The 21,734-nt window shown below is 46.1% G+C and overlaps 1 protein-coding gene across 3 annotated transcripts in view; it reads right to left on the minus strand.

Moving 5' to 3' along the window:
- Positions 1 to 1,608: 1,608 nt before the first annotated feature.
- LOC109908440 (protein tyrosine phosphatase type IVA 3) overlaps positions 1,609 to 21,734 on the minus strand; it is a 56,870-nt gene continuing 36,744 nt past the window's right edge. The window contains exons 1-6 of one of the 3 annotated variants that reach the window (XM_031795133.1): positions 21,407 to 21,620; positions 19,930 to 20,531; positions 17,689 to 17,781; positions 6,580 to 6,710; positions 3,569 to 3,643; positions 1,609 to 3,285 (exon numbers count right to left, since the gene is read on the minus strand). In XM_031795133.1, the coding sequence (XP_031650993.1) occupies positions 3,168 to 3,285; positions 3,569 to 3,643; positions 6,580 to 6,710; positions 17,689 to 17,781; positions 19,930 to 20,034 (522 nt within the window). In that variant the 5' untranslated portion in view covers positions 20,035 to 20,531; positions 21,407 to 21,620 and the 3' untranslated portion in view covers positions 1,609 to 3,167. Of the gene's footprint in view, positions 3,286 to 3,568; positions 3,644 to 6,579; positions 6,711 to 17,688; positions 17,782 to 19,929; positions 20,532 to 21,090; positions 21,313 to 21,406; positions 21,621 to 21,734 lie in introns of those variants that run through there. The other 2 variants (XM_031795134.1, XM_020507076.2) reach the window with 2 other exon arrangements.

Consider the following 21,734-nt stretch of genomic DNA (forward strand, 5'->3'; position numbering starts at 1 on the left):
TGGAATCCTTCACTCTGTAGCTAAAGGGTTATCATGAGTTCCAATTCTGAGATTAAATGGATTCATAAGAGCTATTGTGAGGCTGCAGCTCAAACAGTGGGTGAAGAAGAGTTTGCACTCAAGTCTCTCTGGATAAGTATCTGCTAAATTACGACTAGGGTTCAGTATCTGTTGGGTGGGGAATTTAAGGGTTGTTCAGAAGGGATATATTTTTTTACTGGGAGCTACAACCTGAACTTATCCAATAAGTGTTTTTTTTTTATAGCAAAACCCTTTGCTTTGGTGTACCCTACTGAATCATTACCCAGAAGGCCCAGTAGATTTGGTTATACACTATGCAGAAATCGCTCAGCCATGAACTGGTTGCAAAAATTCTAATAGTCTGCTTATTTTCAGTTTGCGATAAAACAAGTATGGTGTAGAGTAATTGTTCCATCTCAACCGCTGTGAAATATTTTCAGCTGTTTTGAACCTAGTGTACAAAGCAAAAGTCACTTAACAGGAAGCATAGAAACAGATCTATAACTCACATTTTACCATACATACTGATATGATCAGGTAGCCCAAAAAGTGGCATATTGCAGGTTTAAGTGGAAAAGCCCTGGCCCACACGTGAATGCGAATATCACATTGAAAAGACATCTGGCGGAAAACTTCAGGTGGTGGTCAGGGACACATTGCTGATGCGATCAGGCTACTGAAACCACATACAGTGGCAACAACACTCCGCCCACAAAGGTGTGTTGTTGGAGCAAGAAGGACCTTTTTTCATGCCTAGCTTTTGAGGAATGTGGCTTCATAAAGGCTAGCGGTTAGCTGGCTACTGCCATCAAGTTGTTGTGTTGTCAGATTTTGCCTATTCCATTTACATACTGCATTTGAATATAGCGTGGGAAAAGGGCATCTAGACACTGGATGCATTTAAATATAGGTGTGGATGCATGACTTGTTCGGATTTCCATGATCAGAATACAAAAGCTGCATGAACTGTCAAGTCTTGACCTGGCGTTACAGTTGGGGGCATTCAACAGCAGCAGGGATGGGAGTCACAAGGAGGATATTGTTTAAAGTCTTCTGGTTCATTTGATACAGATCTCCTTTACTGAATCAGTTCTAAATAGCACCCTATTCCCTATATAGTATCCTACTTTTGACAGGGTGCCATTTGGGATACAGGCTGGGAATCGAAACCGAACAGTTTGGATTCCCAGGCTAGCCCAGAGTCTCTCCCATCTGGGCAAGGTTAGGAAGGGAAACATGGCCCAGGAATCACAGGGCCCTGGTCCTGCTGAAGTGGAAGAATGGAATATGAGCGTGGGCCCCTACACACAGTAGAGACTACCACATTTGAGAAATTCTTTCATCCAATCAATTTGTCCAGTCTACCTCTGAAGGTGGTGAGTATCTGACCACAATCAATTATTTTACTCGTCTACACCTAAACATCTGGCCAAGATCAGGGGACATGTTTAAACCGGGCTCTTGAAAGTCCTTTCCCTCAGGTCAATCCCCCTTTTGTAAGTCTTGAGGTCAACCCATAACTCAAAGGCACCATCTACCTGGCAAAACAGGTATTTGTACTGTTCAGAGATTTGAAATACTGTCATACTCTGATAACAAAATGGTTTATTATTAATACAGCTAATTATACCATATTTTGGATCGAAGTTAAATCCACACCCTGTAGCTACTCATTACCTCCAGCAGGTGGAAGCATTTCGTGGGGAGTAATTAAAGTAGTGAGTCAATCAAAACAAAGTGGATGACTGCTACTGCTGTGTCATATTTTCACGCTCCTCTTACATAATCCAATGTCTCACACTACTCCCACTCAGCTCATCGCACCAGGAACGAGCAGTTCCATGACAAACACTTTATTTCTATATAGCTGAAGGTGGTTTCTTCAAAAGGCAGACTTCAATGCGGCAAACAGAGACAAGGCTGTGTCTGGTGAGGTGTAAACTGACTACACCTGTACAAGAGTTGACCTGATAGAGAAACTGGGCTAGATAACAAACGCAGAACGTGCATTCATTCTGGTTGGCCTAACCAACTATGCCAATGGGGGTGGGGTGGGGTAAACCAAAGTGTTTCGACATGACCCTTGAATTCAGCAACAGCATTTAACTCCCTGCGAGTAGACTCAATGTACAGCTGCCGTGTAACAAAGAGTATGGTAGAGAGAGAGAGGGACACGTATTCAGTACAGGATATGACCGTAGAGCACTTTGTAGCTTTTTGTCCCTTAGGTACAGATCTAGGATCAGCTTCCCCTCCCCAAATCCTAACCTTAACATTAGTGGGGAAACTGCAAAACTGACCCAAGATCAGAGTCTAGGGGAAATTTAACTCTGCTTCCTCCCATACACCCGTGAGCCAGTGTAAGTGAATAACCGTCCTACCTAGCCTAACATCAGTTACAAAAATTGAGGTACAGTACAAATAAACCTGTTGGTCATCATCCAAGTGCACCCCACCCTATAACCATCCCAAACCCCTCTGTTCTCATCTGCAAGCCCACTGAATATTCAAGCTAGAAAGGGTCATGACAAAAATATATTACAGTAATCATCAGGTCATTGGAACAAGGAGTGAACAGAACAGCCCAAAACCTACTCTGGGCAGGGCAAAAAAGGGCAACCAGGCACAAAAAACATAATAATTCCCATGATTCACATTGGTTTTATATTCATACAGCTAAAGCTGGCTGTCTTTCAGACCATGATTTGAGGCGCTACCACCGTTTGGTAGCAAGGGGTGTTGGAGGTACAATTACCAAGTCAAGTCATTTGCGGCGAGGCACCACCCAATGGTTATGATGGAGTTCAATGTGGCGAGAGTCAACGTCCTATTGCCACCATCCATTCCAAGCTACCTTCGCCTGGCTCTTGGATAAAAAGTCAGATGCAAGGAGGTCTTGGCTGGATCCATCGATCCCCTCAGTAAGCGCTGTCATTAGGCACCAGAGAGACATCACACCTTTCCTTTGGTGGAGCTGCTCAGCTCAGTTCATGATTTATAAATCCAATAGTTCTCAAAAGTTCAGTCACAAAGTGCATTGGCTGTGGACTCGTCCGTCGTCGTCGGTATCCATTCGGGTCAGATCAGTCGGTGGCAGGCAGATGATTGGCTGAACGGGGGGGGGGGGGGGGGGGGGGGGGGGGGGGTCACATGATGCAGCACTTGTTCTTGAAGATGTGTGGGTCTTTGTAGCGCAGTCTCTGTTTGGGTCGGTACTTCTCCAGGTAGGTCAGCTGCTTGCTGTTGATCGCCCCTCGGCGCTTCCTGGAAAACAAAAAAACATGGATATTCAAGAACGAACTACAGTAAGAAAACTGAGCTCAACAGACCTCATCTGTAGAGGTTCTTATCCTCTAATAACAGGGCCACTTGTTCAAAACAGACAGATACATAAGCATTTAAATCAGTCAAAAAAGGTGTGTCTGACAGCCATGACAATGAACGCAAGAGCAACAAGTTTCATAACATGACCGCAGTAGATCAAGAGAGTTTGGCAGAATACAGAAGAGAAGAACAGTGAGACGGAAAGAGAGTGAGGGATACTCACTGTCTGATAAACTGGATGGCGTCCTCATATTTCATACCACTCTCGATCAGTGCCAACGCCACCAGCACCGGGGCTCTGCCAAGACAGAACATCCACAGCAGGCCAGTCAGAAACAATCACATCACTAACTGATATAGAAAGTTGACTTTCTTTCTTAGATTCCTTTCCAGATGGGATGCAAAGGGTCCCAAAGCTTCATTCAGGCCCCCCGGCACCAAAATTATCTATTGAAACAAATGATTTTAGGCAGGGAACAATAGAGGGGATAGATAGGGGGGCTAAGGCCAACTACAAATGGTAGGGGACAAACTGCTATACCTTACTGTACAGAACAGAATAACGTGTGGCTGGATAGGACAGTGGTGACTCCTGAATACGAGGGCCAGAGTACGGCTGGTGAGTGGTGCCCTTTACTGAAACAGTGAAAGCTTGTGACGTGGAGGGTGAAGTTGCTCCTAGATGCTGATCTGGGATCAGTTTAGCATTTCCACCACTAATGGTTATGTTTAGGATTGGGGAAGGAGAAGCTGATCCTAGATCTGTACCCAGATGAAAACTTCCCCCCAGAGTGTGTGGGACATAGAAAGGCAAAGTGTGAGACAATGGCTGTGTGTGTGTGTGTGCTCCCTTACACAACCTTCTCAAACAGAGCATCCCCTTACAAGGCACAGACAGAGCTATGTGCTTTCAGCCAGACTAACTTCCACTAACCTGTTGAATCCACAAAAGCTTTAGCTCAACACTGCTTACTAATAGGGTTAAGGGGGCTCGTTCCGCCATAACCTCAGAGTTTTGGGTCTTTTTAATGAGGAGCGGGGATAAAAATGTGTCAGTCTCAGAATAAACCAGGGACACAATATTCTGTGAACGTTTAAAAACAAATCAAATCATGGGCCATTAAGGTTTTTACTGTTAGACACACACATCCAAAACACAACCTAAACGTAAGCCTGTTAACCCCCTCTTAGTGAGCCTTCGCTCAGAGAAAAAGGGTGCTGAAACAGTCTTTCCCATTTGAAACATATGAAAATAAATAAGTTGGGCCAAGAAAACATTGGCACCATTTCAAAAGCTGAGGCTAGCTCCTTGGGGAAGGGAGACGTGCGTCAGAGATGGGGTTATACTGCCCCCAAACCAGACTGCCAGGGTTATACTGCCCCCAAACCAGACTGCCAGGGTTATACTGCCCCCAAACCAGACTGCCAGGGTTATACTGCCTCCAAACCAGACTGCCAAGGTTATACTGCCCCCAAACCCAGACTGCCAGGGTTATACTGCCCCCAAACCCAGACTGCCAGGGTTATACTGCCCCCAAACCCAGACTGCCAGGGATATACTGCCCCCAAACCAGACTGCCAGGGTTATACTGCCTCCAAACCCAGACTGCCAGGGTTATACTGCCTCCAAACCCAGACTGCCAGGGTTATACTGACCCCAAACCCAGACTGCCAGGGTTATACTGACCCCAAACCCAGACTGCCAGGGTTATACTGCCTCCAAACCCAGACTGCCAGGGTTATACTGCCTCCAAACCCAGACTGCCAGGGTTATACTGCCTCCAAACCCAGACTGCCAGGGTTATACTGCCTCCAAACCCAGACTGCCAGGGTTATACTGCCCCCAAACCAGACTGCCAGGGACGGGGGCCCCCTCCCCCCATGTCACTCGGTTTATGACTCTACCCCTACTACATTCTGTTGGACTGTGTGTAATAAGAAGAAGAGCAGCAGCCACACTGTGTGTTTACACAAAGTCTGATCAGTATAATACTGTCCTATTGTTCAAAAACATGTCCCAGTGGGGCGGTTGCTAGCTAGAATGGCTCACTTTCTCCTTTCACAGCTTCAAAACGACAGGAGGGAAAGTTAGCCTATCCCTGCTGCAGACAGAGGGGTGGATCCAGGGTCATCTCTAGTTACTGGGCTGCTGGGCTGGGGCCTGATATAAACACTAGATGGAATGGGATGGAACAGCAGATTCAATTATAGGGTATTGGCCCCCGCTCTGCTCCGACTGGGGTCGGGCCTGACCCCAGCTAAAAGGTCATGGAAGGAGCCCAGCGTACGTACAGTGAAGAGGGGACCGCAAAAACAAATGCCTCCTTCCTGTTTCGTCTTCAGACTTCACCCCCCGGTGCCTCTAATAATACTGTGGGATTACGGAATTGCTGCAGCACGGGGGCACCAAGGGGTCTGTTTGTGTTGACTTTGGCCCAGTGCTAGGCCAGCTAGCTAGCCAGCCCTCAGAGAGAAGGGGAGACAGGGAGGGGTCTAGACACCGGTCTAGAAGAGGTTGTTCAGTTTGATGGGGTGGGCAGCTACGCATTAGCCTGGTCCCATATCTTTTTGTGATTTCTTGCCAACTGCTTTGGTTATTGTCACACCAGCACACACAGATCTGGGACCAGGCTACCTCATTGTGGCTGTGTAGAGGAAGAGTGGGTACTGGGAAAACTCACGCTGAAGCGCTGAGCTAGAATGATACTCGCCGCTATTATCTGTTTTACTCAGAAGGCCGCTTTTCTTTCCCCTAGAGATTAACAATGGGTGTGTCCCAAACGGCATCATATATAGTGCTGCCACTTAGGACGCAACCAGAGGTGCCTATCCTTGAACCTGGAGAGGTGTGGGTACAGTGAAAATGAGCCTCCCTTGACCCAGGTTTAACCAACTGACTGGCAGATAAACTTGGTAAGCACTGTGCAAAGCTCAGTGACAGTCAACACAACCTCTTTGGATCCAGTTCCCTGTGATACCTTGTTAACCTTAAATCAAAAATGTCCCCTTGATCTGATTATAGGCATGAATACTCAAACACTGTTGTCCATTCACTACAGAGCATCCTACTGGTCCCCTAATACAGAGTATCAATAATAATAATAGCCATTTAGCAGATGCATATACCCAAAGTGACTTACAGTCATGTGTGCATACATTTTAAATATAGGTGGTCCCGGGAAACAAACCCACTATCCTGGTGTTATGCTCTACCAACTGAGCTGATCCCCTCACCTGCCCAGTCCAGCCACACAGTGCACAGCTACGCAGCAGCCTGGATCATCTAGGAAACGGGACCTTAGCAGACTCAGCCAGTCCTCCACCACCTTAGAGGGAGGGGGCGCGCCGTCGTCAAACTGCCAGTCCTGGGGAGAGAGAGAGATAGACTGTGGGCTCAGACTCACCAATAGCATTTGCTGGCTGAGAGTACCTCTAAACATAATTATCGAGCAGATTTTACATGTAGAATCTTGTGAAAACGATCGGCAGATTAACACTAGATCTACTTTCGCTGCGATGTGTTCGAGCATTAATGACACGATGCTCCTGGGAAATAGTATGGTTTGGAATCTCATGCATAGCACTTTGGAATGTTGTGTTGACTGTACTGGAAGTGTTCTCTGTTGTCATTTTCTAAGCTTCACAAAGTTGTTTAAAATGAAAGTTCAGGTGACCACAGTGGGGGAAACATTGGTTTACATGCCACTGCAATGCCAAGCACACTAGGATTGGGCGGTATACCGTATATACAGTATACCAGGGTATTTGGGATGCCCTGACATGCACTGTCAACTGTGGGACCTTATGTAGACAGTTGTTTGCCTTTCCAAATCATGTTCAATCAATTTAATTTATCACAGGTGGACTCCAATCAAGTAGTAGAAACATCAAGGATGATCAATTTAAACAGGATGCACAACTCAATTTCGAATCTCATAGCAAAAGAAGGTCTGAATACTTATGTAAATAAGGTACAGTTGAAGTTGGAAGTTTACATACACTTAGGTTGGAGTCATTAAAATTTGTTTTCAACCACTCCACAAATTTCTTGTTAACAAACTATAGCTTTGGCAAGTCGGTTAGGACATCTACCTTGTGTATGACAAGTATTTTTCCAACAATTGTTTACAGATTATTTCACTGTATCACAATTCCAGTGGGTCAGAAGTTTACATACACTAAGTTGACTGTGCTTTTAAATAGCTTGGAAAATTCCAGAAAATGATGTCATGGCTTTAGAAGCTTCTGATAGGCTAACTTACATCATTTGAGTCAATTGGAGGTGTACCTGTGAATGTATTTCAAGGCCTACCTTCAAACTCAGTGCCTCTTTGCTTGACATCATAGGAAAAAAATCTATAGAAATCAGCCAAGACCTCCACAAGTAAAAAAAAAACTTTGTAGACCTCCACAAGTCTGGTTCATCCTTGGGAGCAATTTCCAAACGCCTGAAGGTACCACGTTAATCTGTACAAACAATAGTATGCAAGTATAAACACCATGGAACCACGCAGCCGTCATAACACTCAGGAAGGAGATGCGTTCTGTCTCCTAGAGATGAATGTACTTTGCTGCGAAAAGTGCAAATCAATCCCAGAATAACAGCAAAGGACCTTGTGAAGATGCTGAAGGAAACAGGTACAAAGGTATCTATATCCACAGTAAAACAAGTCCTTTATCGACATAACTTGAAAGGCCACTCAGTAACGAAGAAGCCACTGCTCCAAAACCGCCTTAAAAAAGTGAGACTACGGTTTGCAACTGTACATGGGGACAAAGATCGTACTTTTTGGATAAATGTCCTCTGGTCTGATGAAACAAAAATAGAACTGTTTGGCCATAATGACCATCATTATGTTTGGAGGAAAAAGGGGGAGGCTTGCAAGCCAAAGAACACCATCCCAACCGTGAAGCACGGGGTGGCAGCATCATGTTGTGGGGGTGCTTTGCTGCAGGAGGGACTGGTGCACTTCACAAAATAGATGGCATCATGAGGCAGTAAAATGATGTGGATATATTGAAGCAACATCAAGATATCAGTCAGGAAGTTAAAGCTTGGTTCCAAATGGACAGTGACCCCAAGCATACTTCCAAAGTTGTGGCAAAATGGCTTAAGGACAACAAAGTCAAGGTATTGGAATTGCCATCACAAAGCCCTCACCTCAATCCTATAGACAATTTGTGGGCTGAACTGAAAAAGCGTGTGCGAGCAAGGAGGCCTACAAATCTGACTCAGTTACACCAGCTCTGTCAGGAGGAATGGGCAAAAATTCACCCAACTTATTGTGGGATGCTTGTGGAAGGCTACCCGAAACGTTTGACCCAAGTTAAACAATTTAAAGGCAATGCTACCAAATACTAATTGAGTGTATGTAAACTTCTGACCCACTGGGAATGTGATGAAAGAAAATAAAAGCTGAAGTAAATCATTCTCGCTACTATTATTCTGACATTTCACATTCTTAAAATAAAGTGGTGATCCAAACTGACCTAAGACAGGGAATTTTGACTAGGATGAAATGTCAGAAATGGTGAAAAACTGAGTTTATATGTATTTGGCTAAGGTGTATGTAAACTTCAACTGTATGTTGAAAAAAATATATACATAAAATTCGCAAAAATGTCTAAAAACCTGTTTTTGTTTTGTCCTTTTAGGGTATTTTGTGGAGATTGATGAGGGGGAAAAAAGTATTTAATCCATTTTAGAATAAGGCTGTAACGTAACAAAATGTGCAAAATGTCAAGGGGTCTGAATACTTTCCAAAGGCACTGAATAAAAGTATGTGGACACCCCTTCAAATTAGTGGATTTGGCTATTTCAGTCAAGCCCGTTGCTGACAGGTGTATAAAAGCAAGCACACAGCAATGAAATCTCAATAGACAAACGTTGGCAGTAGAATGGCCTTACTGAAGAGCTCAGTGACTTTTGATATGGCACAGTCATAGGATGCCACCTTTCAGTTTGTCAAATTTCTGCCCGGCTAGAGCTGAACCGGACAACTGTAAGTGCTTGTACTTTGAAGTGGAACAGCTCAGCCGCGAAGTGGCCATACCAGCTCACAGAACGGGACCGCCAAGTGCTGAAGCGTGTAAAAATCATCAGTCCTCAGTTCCCCAAACTGCCTCTGGAAGCAACGGCAGCACAATAACTTTGTCAGGAGCTTCATGAAATTGGTTTCCACGGCCGAACAGCTGCACACAAGCCTAAGATCACCATGCGCAATGCCAAGTGTTGGCTGGAGTGGTGTAAAGGTCCCCAACTCCATGTGGGGGGCCCAACTCCATATTAATGACCATGATTTTGGAATGAGTATCAGCCACAGTGGTCTGGACCCAGGGCCTGTTGATCTACAGTCACAGTATCAGCCACAGTGGTATAGCCAGAGTGGTCTGGACCCAGGGCCTATTGATCTACAGTCACAGTAGTCTGGACCCAGGGCCTATTGATCTACAGTCATAGTAGTCTGGACCCAGGGCCTGTTGATCTACAGTCACAGTAGTCTGGACCCAGGGCCTGTTGATCTAGTCAAAGTATCAGCCACAGTAGTCTGGACCCAGGGCCTGTTGATCTACAGTCACAGTATCAGCCACAGTGGTATAGCCACAGTGGTCTGGACCCAGGGCCTATTGATCTACAGTCACAGTAGTCTGGACCCAGGGCCTACTGATCTACAGTCACAGTAGTCTGGACCCAGGACCTATTGATCTACAGTCACAGTAGTCTGGACCCAGGGCCTATTGATCTACAGTCACAGTAGTCTGGACCCAGGGCCTATTGATCTACAGTCACAGTAGTCTGGACCCAGGGCCTGTTGATCTACAGTCACAGTATCAGCCACAGTGGTATAGCCACAGTGGTCTGGACCCAGGGCCTATTGATCTACAGTCACAGTAGTCTGGACCCAGGGCCTACTGATCTACAGTCACAGTAGTCTGGACTCAGGACCTATTGATCTACAGTCACAGTAGTCTGGACCCAGGGCCTATTGATCTAGTCAAAGTATCAGCCACAGTAGTCTGGACCCAGGGCCTGTTGATCTACAGTCACAGTATCAGCCACAGTGGTATAGCCACAGTGGTCTGGACCCAGGGCCTATTGATCTACAGTCACAGTAGTCTGGAACCAGGGCCTACTGATCTACAGTCACAGTAGTCTGGACTCAGGACCTATTGATCTACAGTCACAGTAGTCTGGACCCAGGGCCTATTGATCTACAGTCACAGTAGTCTGGACCCAGGGCCTGTTGATCTACAGTCACAGTAGTCTGGACCCAGGGCCTGTTGATCTAGTCACAGTATCAGCCACAGTAGTCTGGACCCAGGGCCTGTTTATCTCCAGGGAGGGCTGGCTGTCTGGGGAGCATTTAAAATATATCACTTACTCATACCTCTCAACAATAGTCCCAAATACAGTTCTAGTCAAATGTTTGGACACACCTACTCATTCCAGGGTTTTTCTTTGTGTTTACTATGATCTACGTTGTAGAATAATAGTGAAGACATCAAAACTATGAAAAAACACATGGAATCATGTAGTAACCTGAAGTAAGTGTTAAACAAATCAAAATATATTTTAGATTTCACATTCTTCAAAGTAACCACCCTTTGCCTTGACAGCATTGCACACTCTTGGCATTCTCTCAACCAGCTTTACCTGGAATGCTTTTCCAACCGTCTTGAAGGAGTTCCCACATACGCTGAACACTTGTTGGCTGCTTTTCCCTCACTCTGCGATCCGACTCATCCCAAACCATCTCAATTGGGTTGAGGTCAGGTGATTGTGGAGGCCAGGTCATCTGATGCAGCACTCCATCACTCTCCTTCTTGGTCAAATAGCCCTTACACAGCCTGGAGGTGTTTTGGGTCTTTGTCCTGTTGAAAAACAAATGATAGTCCCACTAAGCGCAAACCAGATGGGATGGCATATCGCTGCAGAACGCTGTGGTAGCCATGCTGGTTAAGTGTGCATTGAATTATAAATAAACCACTGACAGTGTCACCAGCAAAGCTCCCCCACACCATCACACCTCCTCCTCCATGCCTCACGGTACAAATGTACACATGCGGAGATCATCTGTTCACCTACTCTGTGTCTCACAAAGACACGACGGTTGGAACCAAAAATATAAAATTTTGGATAAGACAAAAAGGACAGATTTCCACCGGTCTAATGTCATTGCTCGTGTTTCTTGGCCCAAGTAAGTATATTCTTCTTAGTGGTGTCCTTTAGTACTGGTTTCTTTGCAGCAATTCGACCATGAAGGCCTGATTTACAGTCTCCTATGAACAGTTGATGTTGAGATGTGTCTGACACTTGAACTCTGTGAAGCATTTATTTGGGCTGCAATGTCTGAGGCTGGTAACTCTAATGAACTTATCATCTGCAGCAGAGCTAACTCTGGGTCTTACTTTCCTGTGGCGGTCCTCATGAGAGCCAGTTTCATCATAGCGCTTGATGGTTTTTGCGACTGCACTTGAAGAAACGTTCAAAGTTCTTGAAATTTTCCGGATTGACTGATCTTCATGTCTTAAAGTAATGATGGACTGTCGTTTCGTATTATGGTGTTGCCATAATATGGACTTGGTCTTTTACCAAATAGGGCTATCTTCTGTAAACCACCCCTTGTCACAACACAACTGATTGGCTCAAACACATTAAGGAATGACATTTCACAAATTAACTTAAGGCACACCTGTTAATTGAAATGCATTCCAGGTGAATACCTCATGAAGCTGGTTGAGAGAATGCCAAGAGTGTGCAGAGCTGTCATCAAGGCAAAGGGTGGCTACTTTGAAGAATCTCAAATATAAAATCTATTTAGATTTGTTTAAAAACTGTTTTGGTTACGACACGATTCCATGTGTTATGTCATAATTATTTTATCTTCACTATTATTCTACAATGTAGAAAATAGTAAAAAATTAAGAAAAACCCTGGAATGAGTAGGTGTGTCCAAACTTTTGACTGGTACTGTAGGTGTGTCATTTATAGTAAACAGTGTGGAATTACCATAGTAACACCTAACAGAGGAGGGAGTTGGCCTTTCATGAGGAAGCAGAGACCAAGAGCCTCTTACCCCCAAACAACACACACACACACACACACACACACAATCCCTACCAGGCAGCTTAGGCGGCAGCCACCACCAAAACAGACCATCTCTCATTTGGGGGTTAGGCTATTTATTTGCCTTGGGCCGTGTCTTACTGTTTTCCTAGGCTTTCTAGCATCAGCTCCTGAAGGCTAAATATTTGCAGCGTAGTACATGTTGTAAGCTGCTGCATGATGTTGGCTGAGGTAATATGGGCTCAACAACAGCAGCACTGGCCTACTCCTGAAACAAGGTATGATCACACGCGCACTCACCTCGCATGCTGGCACACACACACACACACACACACACCCAGGCTTCCGTTCCGGTCAACGTGACCTCGGAATGCTTTTTAGAATGTCATAGATACAAGATGACCTGCTCCAATACCATGCTCTCAACACACAGAACACACTGTTCACATTAACTATCCAATTATGAGACCATAGCTGTGAAATCCTGTAGCCAAGGCAACTCATTGCCTCCAGAGCATCAAATCGCAGTGGAGATATTGAATAAACATACAAATCACTATAACAAGTCACTATAATCAATTCCTAGTTAACAGCGATATCCCAAATGAGTTTCCACTTCAACTGAAAAACGTCACAGCACCTGTTTCTTCCCTATTACAAGTTATTCAACAGTTGAAGCAGCCTTTAAGAAGAACAGCCATCCTCCCAGGTCTCCGTCCATGTGAGCGGAGTTCTAGGCAAAACACCCTGCAGGCCAGACAGATAGAGCTATGATAACAGAGTACAGCTCTATCCATCTGTATGGCCCTAGCTTCATTGTTGTTGCCAATATTTTGGGGCACTGGACAGCTGATTGCTTAATAGAGTACGAGCCCTTTGACAAGATCTCTCCAGATTTCCCCAATATCCCTATAGAGATAAAGGAGAGGGTGGGAGGTAGCAGAGGTGTCATTCCCATAGGGGGCACGTGCTCCCTCAGATCTGTCCTGTTTAAAATAAATGTATCTGTAATACTACTAGCCACCTAGCAATTGTATGAAGTTGGCTTAAGCTAGCCCAGCCAACTAGCTACCAAGAAGCCATTTCAGGCTACTAAAACACAGGCTAGTGTTTTGGTACTATATCTCTTGACACAATGATGAAAATAATCATGGCCTCCAAACCGTCAAGCTGCATACTGGACCCTATTCCAACTAAACTACTGAAAGAGCTGCTTCCTGTGCTTGGCCCTCCTATGTTGAACATAATAAACATCTCTCTATCCACCGGATGTGTACTAAACTCACTAAAAGTGGCAGTAATAAAGCCTCTCTTGAAAAAGCCAAACCTTGACCCAGAAAATATTATAAAACTAAAAATCGGCCTATATCGATTCTCCCATCCTTCTCAAAAAAAGTTGAAAAAGCTGTTGCGCAGCAACTCACGGCCTTCCAGAAGATAAACAATGTACACGAAGCGCTTCAGACTGGTTTTAGACCGCATCAAAGCACTGAGACTGCATTGTGAAGATGGCAAATTACCTTTAAATGGCATCAGACAGAGGCTCTGCATCTGTCCTTGTGCTCTGCATCTGTCCTCGTGCTCCTAGAACCTAGTGCTGCTTTTGATACCATCGATCACCACATTATTTTGGAGGGATTGGAAACCCAAATTGGTCTACACGGAAAAGTTCTGGCCTGGTTTAGATCTTATCTGTTGGAAAGATATCAGTTTGTCTCTGTGAATGGTTTGTCCTCTTGACAAATCAACTGTAAATTTCAGTGTTCCTCAAGGTTCCATTTTAGGACCACTATTGTTTTCACTATATATTTTACCTCTTGGTGATGTCATTTGGAAACATAATGTTAACTTTCACTGCTATGCGGATGACACAGTTGTACATTTCAATGAAACATGGTGAAGCCCCAAAATTGCCCTCGCTGGAAGCCTGTGTTTCAGACATAAGGAAGTGGATAGATTCAAATGTTCTTCTTTTAAACTTGGACAAAACAGAGATACTTGTTGTAGGTCCCAAGAAACAAAGAGATCTTCTGTTGAATCTGATAATGAATCTTGATGGTTGTACAGTCGTCTCAAATAAAACTGAAGGATCTCGGCGTTGGACCCTGATCTCTCTTTTGACGAACATATCAAGATTGTTTCAAGGACAGCTTTTTTCCCATCTACGTAACATTGCACAAATCAGAAACTTTGTCCAAAAATTATGCTGAAAAATTAATCCATGCTTTTGTCACTTCTAGGTTAGACTACTGCAATGCTCTACTTTCCGGCTACCCAGATAAAGCACCAAATAAACTTCAGTTAGTGCTAAATACGGCTGCTAGAATCCTGACTAGAACCAAACAATTTGATCATATTACTCCAGTGCTAGCCTCCCTACACTGGCTTCCTGTCAAGGCAAGGGCTGATTTCAAGGTTTTACTGCTAACCTGCAAAGCATTACATAGGCTTGCTCCTACCCATCTCTCTGATTTGGTCCGGCCGTACATACCTACACGTAAGCTACGGTCACAAGACGCAGGCCTCCTAACTGTCCCTAGAATTTCTAAACAAACAGCTGGTGGCAGGGCTTTCTCCTATAGAGCTACATTTTTATGGAATGGTCTGCCTACCCATGTGAGAGACGCAGACTCGGTCTCAACCTTGAAGTCTTTATTGAAGACTCATCTCTTCAGTAGGTCCTATGATTGAGATCTTTGTGGGCTATACCTGGCCTTGTCTCAGGATGGTAAGTTGGTGGTTGAAGATATCCCTCTAGTGGTGTGGGGGCTGTGCTTTGGCAAAGTGGGTGGGGTTATATCCTGCCTGTTTGGCCCTGTCCGGGGTATCGTCGGATGGGGCTACAGTGTGTGTTTGTTTAGTTTTTTCTCTCTCTCTCTCTCAGCCCTAGGACCATGCACCTGGCCTGATGACTCCTTGCTGTCCCCGTGCTGCTGCTCCAGTTTCAACTGTTCTGCCTGCGGCTTTGGAACCCTGACCTGTTCACCAGATCTGCTGTTTTCAACTCTAGAGACAGCAGGAGCAGCAAAGCTGTTGCTGGCACTAAGACCGCACTCAATGAGCTGTATGTGGCCATAAGCAAACAGGAGAACGCTCATCCAGAGGCGGCGCTCCTAGTGGCCAGGGACTTTAATGCAGGGAAACTCAAATCAGTTTTACCTAATTTCTATCAGCATGTTAAATGTGCAACCATAGGGGGGGATATTAAATAAATAAACTCTAGACCACCTTCCCTCCACACAGACGTATACAAAGATCTCCCTCGCCCTCCATTTGGTAAATCTGAACATAATTGTATCCTCCTGATTCCTGCTTACAAGACAAATCTAAATCAGGAAGCACCAGTGACTAGATCAATAAGAAAGTGGCCAGATGAAGCAGATGCTAGACTACAGGACTGTTTTTCTAGGGAACAACACATCCGCAACGCTGATCCTCAACACGGGGGCCGCTCAGGGGTGCGTGCTCAGTCCCCTCCTGTACTCCCTGTTCACTCATGACTGCATGGCCAGGCACGACTCACCAACACCAACAACAAGTTTGCCGATGACACAACATTGGTAGGCCTGATCACCGATGAGACAGCCTATAGGGAGGAGTTCAGAGACCTGGTCGTGTGGTGGCAGGACAACAACCTCTCCCTCAACGTAATCAAGACAAAGGAGATGATTGTGGACTACAGGAAAAGGAGGTCCGAGCACACCCCCATTCTCATCAACAAGGCTGTAGTGGAACAGGTTGAGAGCTTCAAGCTCCTTGGTGTCCACATCCCCAACAAACTACCATGGTCCAAACACACTAAGACAGTTGTGAAGAGGGCACGACAAAGCCTATTCCGCCTCAGGAGATTGTAAAGATTTGGCAGAACCCTATTTTACGCTGCTGCTACTACACTTATTTGTATTTTTTTTCTTAACTTCTTAAAGCATTGTTGGTTAAGGGATTGTAAGTAAGCATTTCACTGTTGTATTCGGCACATGTGACAAATACAATTTGATTTGAATCTTACCCTGGAGGCAGAACTGGGCGTTAGATGGGCCAACTGCAAAGTCAATATTGGCTCTCTCATAAAAATTAATGACAACAAAATTGTGCTTTTTAAAAAATCTTAATTTAAAGTTAGGGTTAGGCATTAGGGTTAGCAGTGTGGTTAGGGTTAGGCATTAGGGTTAGCAGTGTTGTTAAGGTTAGAATCAGATTGTATGACTTTGTGGCTGTGCCAGCTAGTGACCACTCTGCAGAGGTGCAGGGAAAAACTGGTTTCAGGTGTTCGAAAAATGTGAAATTCTCCAACTTCAGGACAGGGGGCCTAGCCCCCCTCCAGACCATCCCCCCAGCCGTCCTCACGTACTTTGTGCCCCCTCAGATTTTTGGGGTGCATGACGCCCCCAAGACAAAGGCTACCCCCTCCCAGGCATTCACTTCTGTTTTTCTGGATGCTGGAGAGCTATTGCCAATTGCCATGATCCTCAATGTTTTCCAGGGCTCTGGCAGAAAGCTAAGTATGTCCTTCACGTAAACAAAAATCCAGGGTCTTGTGTTTACTTAACCTCGTCCCCAGGCTATTGCGCATGGCGCATATAAGACTGGGATATCAACGATTAAAAGTTGGCCTTAGTGGGAGTGACCATAGAATTCAATGGGAGTGACCTACTGAGTAAAGTATTTGTCATCATTGTGTGTTGTGGGAGATACAGAAAGATATTGGCTTTATCGGGCTAACAAAGGCCCAGTTTGACACATTGGACCACCAGACTCTTCTCCCATTTGGGTGGAAGTGTCTGGCAACAAGATTAGTGCTTACGTAACTGGAGAGAGAGAAAAAAATGGAGATGTGGAGGCCGTGTGGAGTAACCAGGCTCTGCAGCTGCCATGGCAACGATGGAACGTTGACGTATGGGTAATCAGAAACAGTGTCTTCGCGTTCAGATACAGATACTGGTCCGAGTTGTGTGTTTAGGGGTGACCCAGATGAGTCTTCGAAGGGGTATTGGCTGTTATCAGGATGTTGGGTGTATATCAGTGCTTATGCATGCATGTGTGCCTGTGTTTACGTGCATATAAGGACCGGGTGTGCTCCAGGAATTTGCCCCCCCGCCCATCTACCTCAGCCCCCACTGAACACAGAGCAGTTTGTTTGATAACACTCTGCCCCCTCCTTCCCTCCCTCGTCGTGTCTTTCGGGGGAATCAGTAAGGGAAGTCCTGTCTGAGACACTCCCCTCTACTCTTCACAGGGAAATGTGAGGGACATGTGACACTGTGGGCTGTACTCACCACCACGGTGATACCGTCCTTCTCCAGCGGAGCCTTGTCATAGGTGACCTCACACACTCTCACCACCGTCGTGGCTCCGTACTTCTTAAGGTCCTAAGGGGGGAGGGGTGGGGGCAAGTTAGGTTGAAAGTAACTCACACTGTGTGTGTGAGGAGGGAAGGGACAAGTTAGGTTAAAAGTAACTCACACTGTGTGTGTGTGTGTGTGTGTGTGTGTCTGTGGGGAGGGGACAAGTTAGATTAAAAGTAACTCACACTGTGTGTGTGTGTAAGGAGGGGACAAGTTAGGTTAAAAGTAACTCACACTGTGTGTGTGTGAGGAGGGGACAAGTTAGGTTAAAAGTAACTCACACTGTGTGTGTGTGAGGAGGGAGGGGACAAGTTAGATTAAAAGTAACTCACACTGTGTGTGTGTGTGGGGAGGGGACAAGTTAGATTAAAAGTAACTCACACTGTGTGTGTGTGTGGGGAGGGGACAAGTTAGGTTAAAAGTAACTCGCACTGTGTGTGTGAGGAGGGAGGGGACAAGTTAGGTTAAAAGTAACTCACACTGTGTGTGTGAGGAGGGAAGGGACAAGTTAGGTTAAAAGTAACTCACACTGTGTGTGTGTGTGTGTGTGTGTGTGTGTGTGTGTGTGTGTGTGTGTGTGTGTGTGTGTGTGTGTGTGTGTGTGTGTGTGTGAGGAGGGAGGGGACAAGTTAGGTTAAAAGTAACTCACACTGTGTGTGTGTGTGTGAGGGGAGGAGGTACGCGTATGTATACAAATAGAGCCTATATGTCTGCATGCACATGTTCATATGGTAGAACAGGAGTAAACAAACAAACAGGAGTCTGAGTTATTTTTAAGGGTTCTGTCTGTGTCTGTCCGCCTGTCTGTGTCTGTCCGCCTGTCTGTGTCTGTCCGCCTGTCTGTGTCTGTCCGCCTGTCTGTGTCTGTCCGCCTGTCTGTGTCTGTCCGCCTGTCTGTGTCTGTCCGCCTGTCTGTGTCTGTCCGCCTGTCTGTGTCTGTCCGCGGTACACTTTGAGAGCGCACCTGTGGCCCACATGTTGTTCTGAGAAGTGTAGCTGTAGTTCTGCTATTGTCTGACCGTGCGGCACGCTCCTCTCACCGCAAGGTGTCCGAAGGATGCACCAGGACACATCGCCATAGAAACGGAGGCTTTGTGAAATCAGGAGCCGCGAGCGCACGGTTGTTATCATCCCTCTGTACTGTTTTATCAGTGTAGAAGCAGTGTGGGGAGGAGGGGCTTGGAGCTGTATCGACATAATGTAATAGAGCAGCCAAAGCGCGCGTGCGCAGAGAGAACGAGAGAGAGAGAAAGAGAGAGAGAAAACAAGAGAAAACGAGAGAGAAAACGAGAGAGAGAGAGAGAAAATGAGAGAGAGAGAGCAAAAACGAAAACGAGAGAGAGCAAAAACGAGAGAGCGAAAACGAGAGAGAGCGAAAACGAGAGAGAGCGAAAACGAGAGAGAGCGAAAACGAGAGAGAGAACAGGGAGAGAGAGAGAGAGGGAGCGAGAACAGGGAGCGAGAACAGGGAGCGAGAGAGAGAGCGAGAGAGAGAGAGAGAGAGAGAGAGAGAACAGGGAGTGAGAACAGGGAGCGAGAACAGGGAGCGAGAACAGGGAGCGAGAACAGGGAGCGAGAGCAGGGAGCGAGAGCAGGGAGCGAGAGCAGGGAGCGAGAGCAGGGAGCGAGAGCAGGGAGCGAGACCGAGAACAGGGAGCGAGACCGAGAACAGGGAGCGAGACCGAGAACAGGGAGCGAGATCGAGAACAGGGAGAGAGAGAGAGAGCGAGAGAGAGAGAGAACAGGGAGCGAGAGAGAGAGAGAACAGGGAGCGAGAACAGGGAGCGAGAACAGGGAGCGAGAACAGGGAGCGAGAACAGGGAGCGAGAGCAGGGAGCGAGATCGAGAACAGGGAGCGAGAACAGGGAGCGAGAGAGAGAACAGGGAGCGAGAGAGAGAACAGGGAGCGAGAGCGAGAACAGGGAGCGAGAGCAGGGAGCGAGAACAGGGAGCGAGATCGAGAACAGGGAGCGAGATCGAGAACAGGGAGCGAGATCGAGAACAGGGAGCGAGATCGAGAACAGGGAGAGAGAGAGAGAACAGGGAGAGAGAGAGAGAACAGGGAGAGAGAGAGAGAGAACAGGGAGAGAGAGAGAACAAAGAGGGAAGATGAGAGATAAAGGAGAGAAAAGAACAAGGGAGAAAGAGAGGGTTGGATAGAGCAGTCCTCACCTCGATGAAGCTGTTCAGGGTGGAGTTGGTGGGGTTGTGCGTGATGAGTAGCCGCATGTTCTTGTAGCACACCTCGGCAGGCGCCGGACGGTTCATACGGGCCATGTTGACAACCGTTACCCAGCTGGGGGTGCGAATGCAACACGGACAGGGACGCACAGGGGACACAAACTGGTGGACCACGGACGCCACGGTAACTGGTGGGCTGAACTCCTCCGAAAACTCCTCTTCAATCCTCTTCTCAGTCCTTTCCCTCCTTTGAAAAGATCCGCCCTCGGGTTGGTCGATCCTCTGGGGTCACTGTGGTTGGTTTAGATGAGGAAGAGCGTAGCCATGGGCTTGGGGCTTTCACTGAAGAGTAGTGGAATAGTTAGTCCAATCACCCCATTAGAGTTCCTGAGAGAGGGTCTTACGGTGAGAGATCTAAGGGGGTGGAGAGTCCTGGGAGGCAGGGAGCCCTTCAGTGCAGGGTAGTAGGCTGAGAAGGCAAAGCAGTGGGCATCTTCCCCTGGATCAGTCTATGCTCTGGGATGTTGCGCGTGGCAGTAGTCTCCAGTCTTCTGCAAGAACGCCATCAAAAGCACAGCGCCAAGGATGTAAAACTGTGTGAAAGGGGAAGGGGCAAAGGAAGACAGAGGAGAGTTATCGCTGATAAATCTGAGACATTGGCTGCCTCCCGGTGAAGGACAATGGTGTTTCCCTGCTTTCTCTCACTCCCCCAACTAGCACTATGTAAATAAACTGATTGATGATGTGCAACATCAAATAATGGTCTAATGTTTCAATGAGCAACAAGGGCATTCATTTCACCTCCAGTCACTGTTTTTATTTCCCTAACTAATTTGATACATTAGATATGCTGGAAATCAACATAATAACAAGCATGCCATTTTTTTTTATCACATAAAACTGACTTTATCATCTGCTCTACCAACTACAATATTTTTTCGTGTGCAAAAAAACAAACATTTGAAAAACATGATTTACAATTGCCCACATCCATCCTGATTCAATAATAACATTTACTAGCCTACAGCTATGCATTGTGTGACATTGCATTGATGACACACACACACTTATACAGATTAACTTTATATCCTCAAAATATAATTCAATCTGTGTAAAACAAGACGACAACCCCCCCCCCCAAAAAAGGCGCACCTTTGTTCACTCCGGCGAGTTAAAACTCCCGGTGTGAACAAAACATAATACTAGTCCACATCATAGCCATATATTTAGAACAATTTGGCTCTGGTCCACATCCACAAAATCTTCCAACTGCTCCTCGAATAATGGATAGGACACAGACAGACCAAACAGCTTTCAGTGTGTACAGGGTCGATAATAAACCCTACATAACCCTCGAAGAACAAGCGCACGCTGATTATAAATGAGAAGAGACCTATGTGGCCAAACGAGTTTATGCGCCCGTCTCTACCTCTCTCTCGTTGCTCTATCCCCTCCCCGTGCCGCTTACCTTACGCAGCTCCCTGATCGGAATCCTGTTGTTCCCAAGAGAATAAGAGGAGGTAAACAGCCGACACCAAAATGCCTTTTTTTCTCAGACTCTGTTGAGACGGTTCAGACTTGATTTATGGCACGTAGTACACTGTCGCCTACTCCGCTACACTCCATCGGTCTGCAACTCCTATCACAGCAAAGCAGACACAGCCTCCTCTACCCATACGAGAGGGAGGGAGAGCCACCCCCAACTATATACTCCATCCCATTTTCATGATTCAGTTCTCATCTCAGTATTGGTAAATATATCCAATGCAAAACCGCCAAAAAGTTGCTCACTTGCA

Source organism: Oncorhynchus kisutch, linkage group LG17 (genome assembly GCF_002021735.2).
Source record: "Oncorhynchus kisutch isolate 150728-3 linkage group LG17, Okis_V2, whole genome shotgun sequence".
In the NCBI taxonomy this organism is placed as follows: Eukaryota; Metazoa; Chordata; class Actinopteri; order Salmoniformes; family Salmonidae; genus Oncorhynchus; species Oncorhynchus kisutch.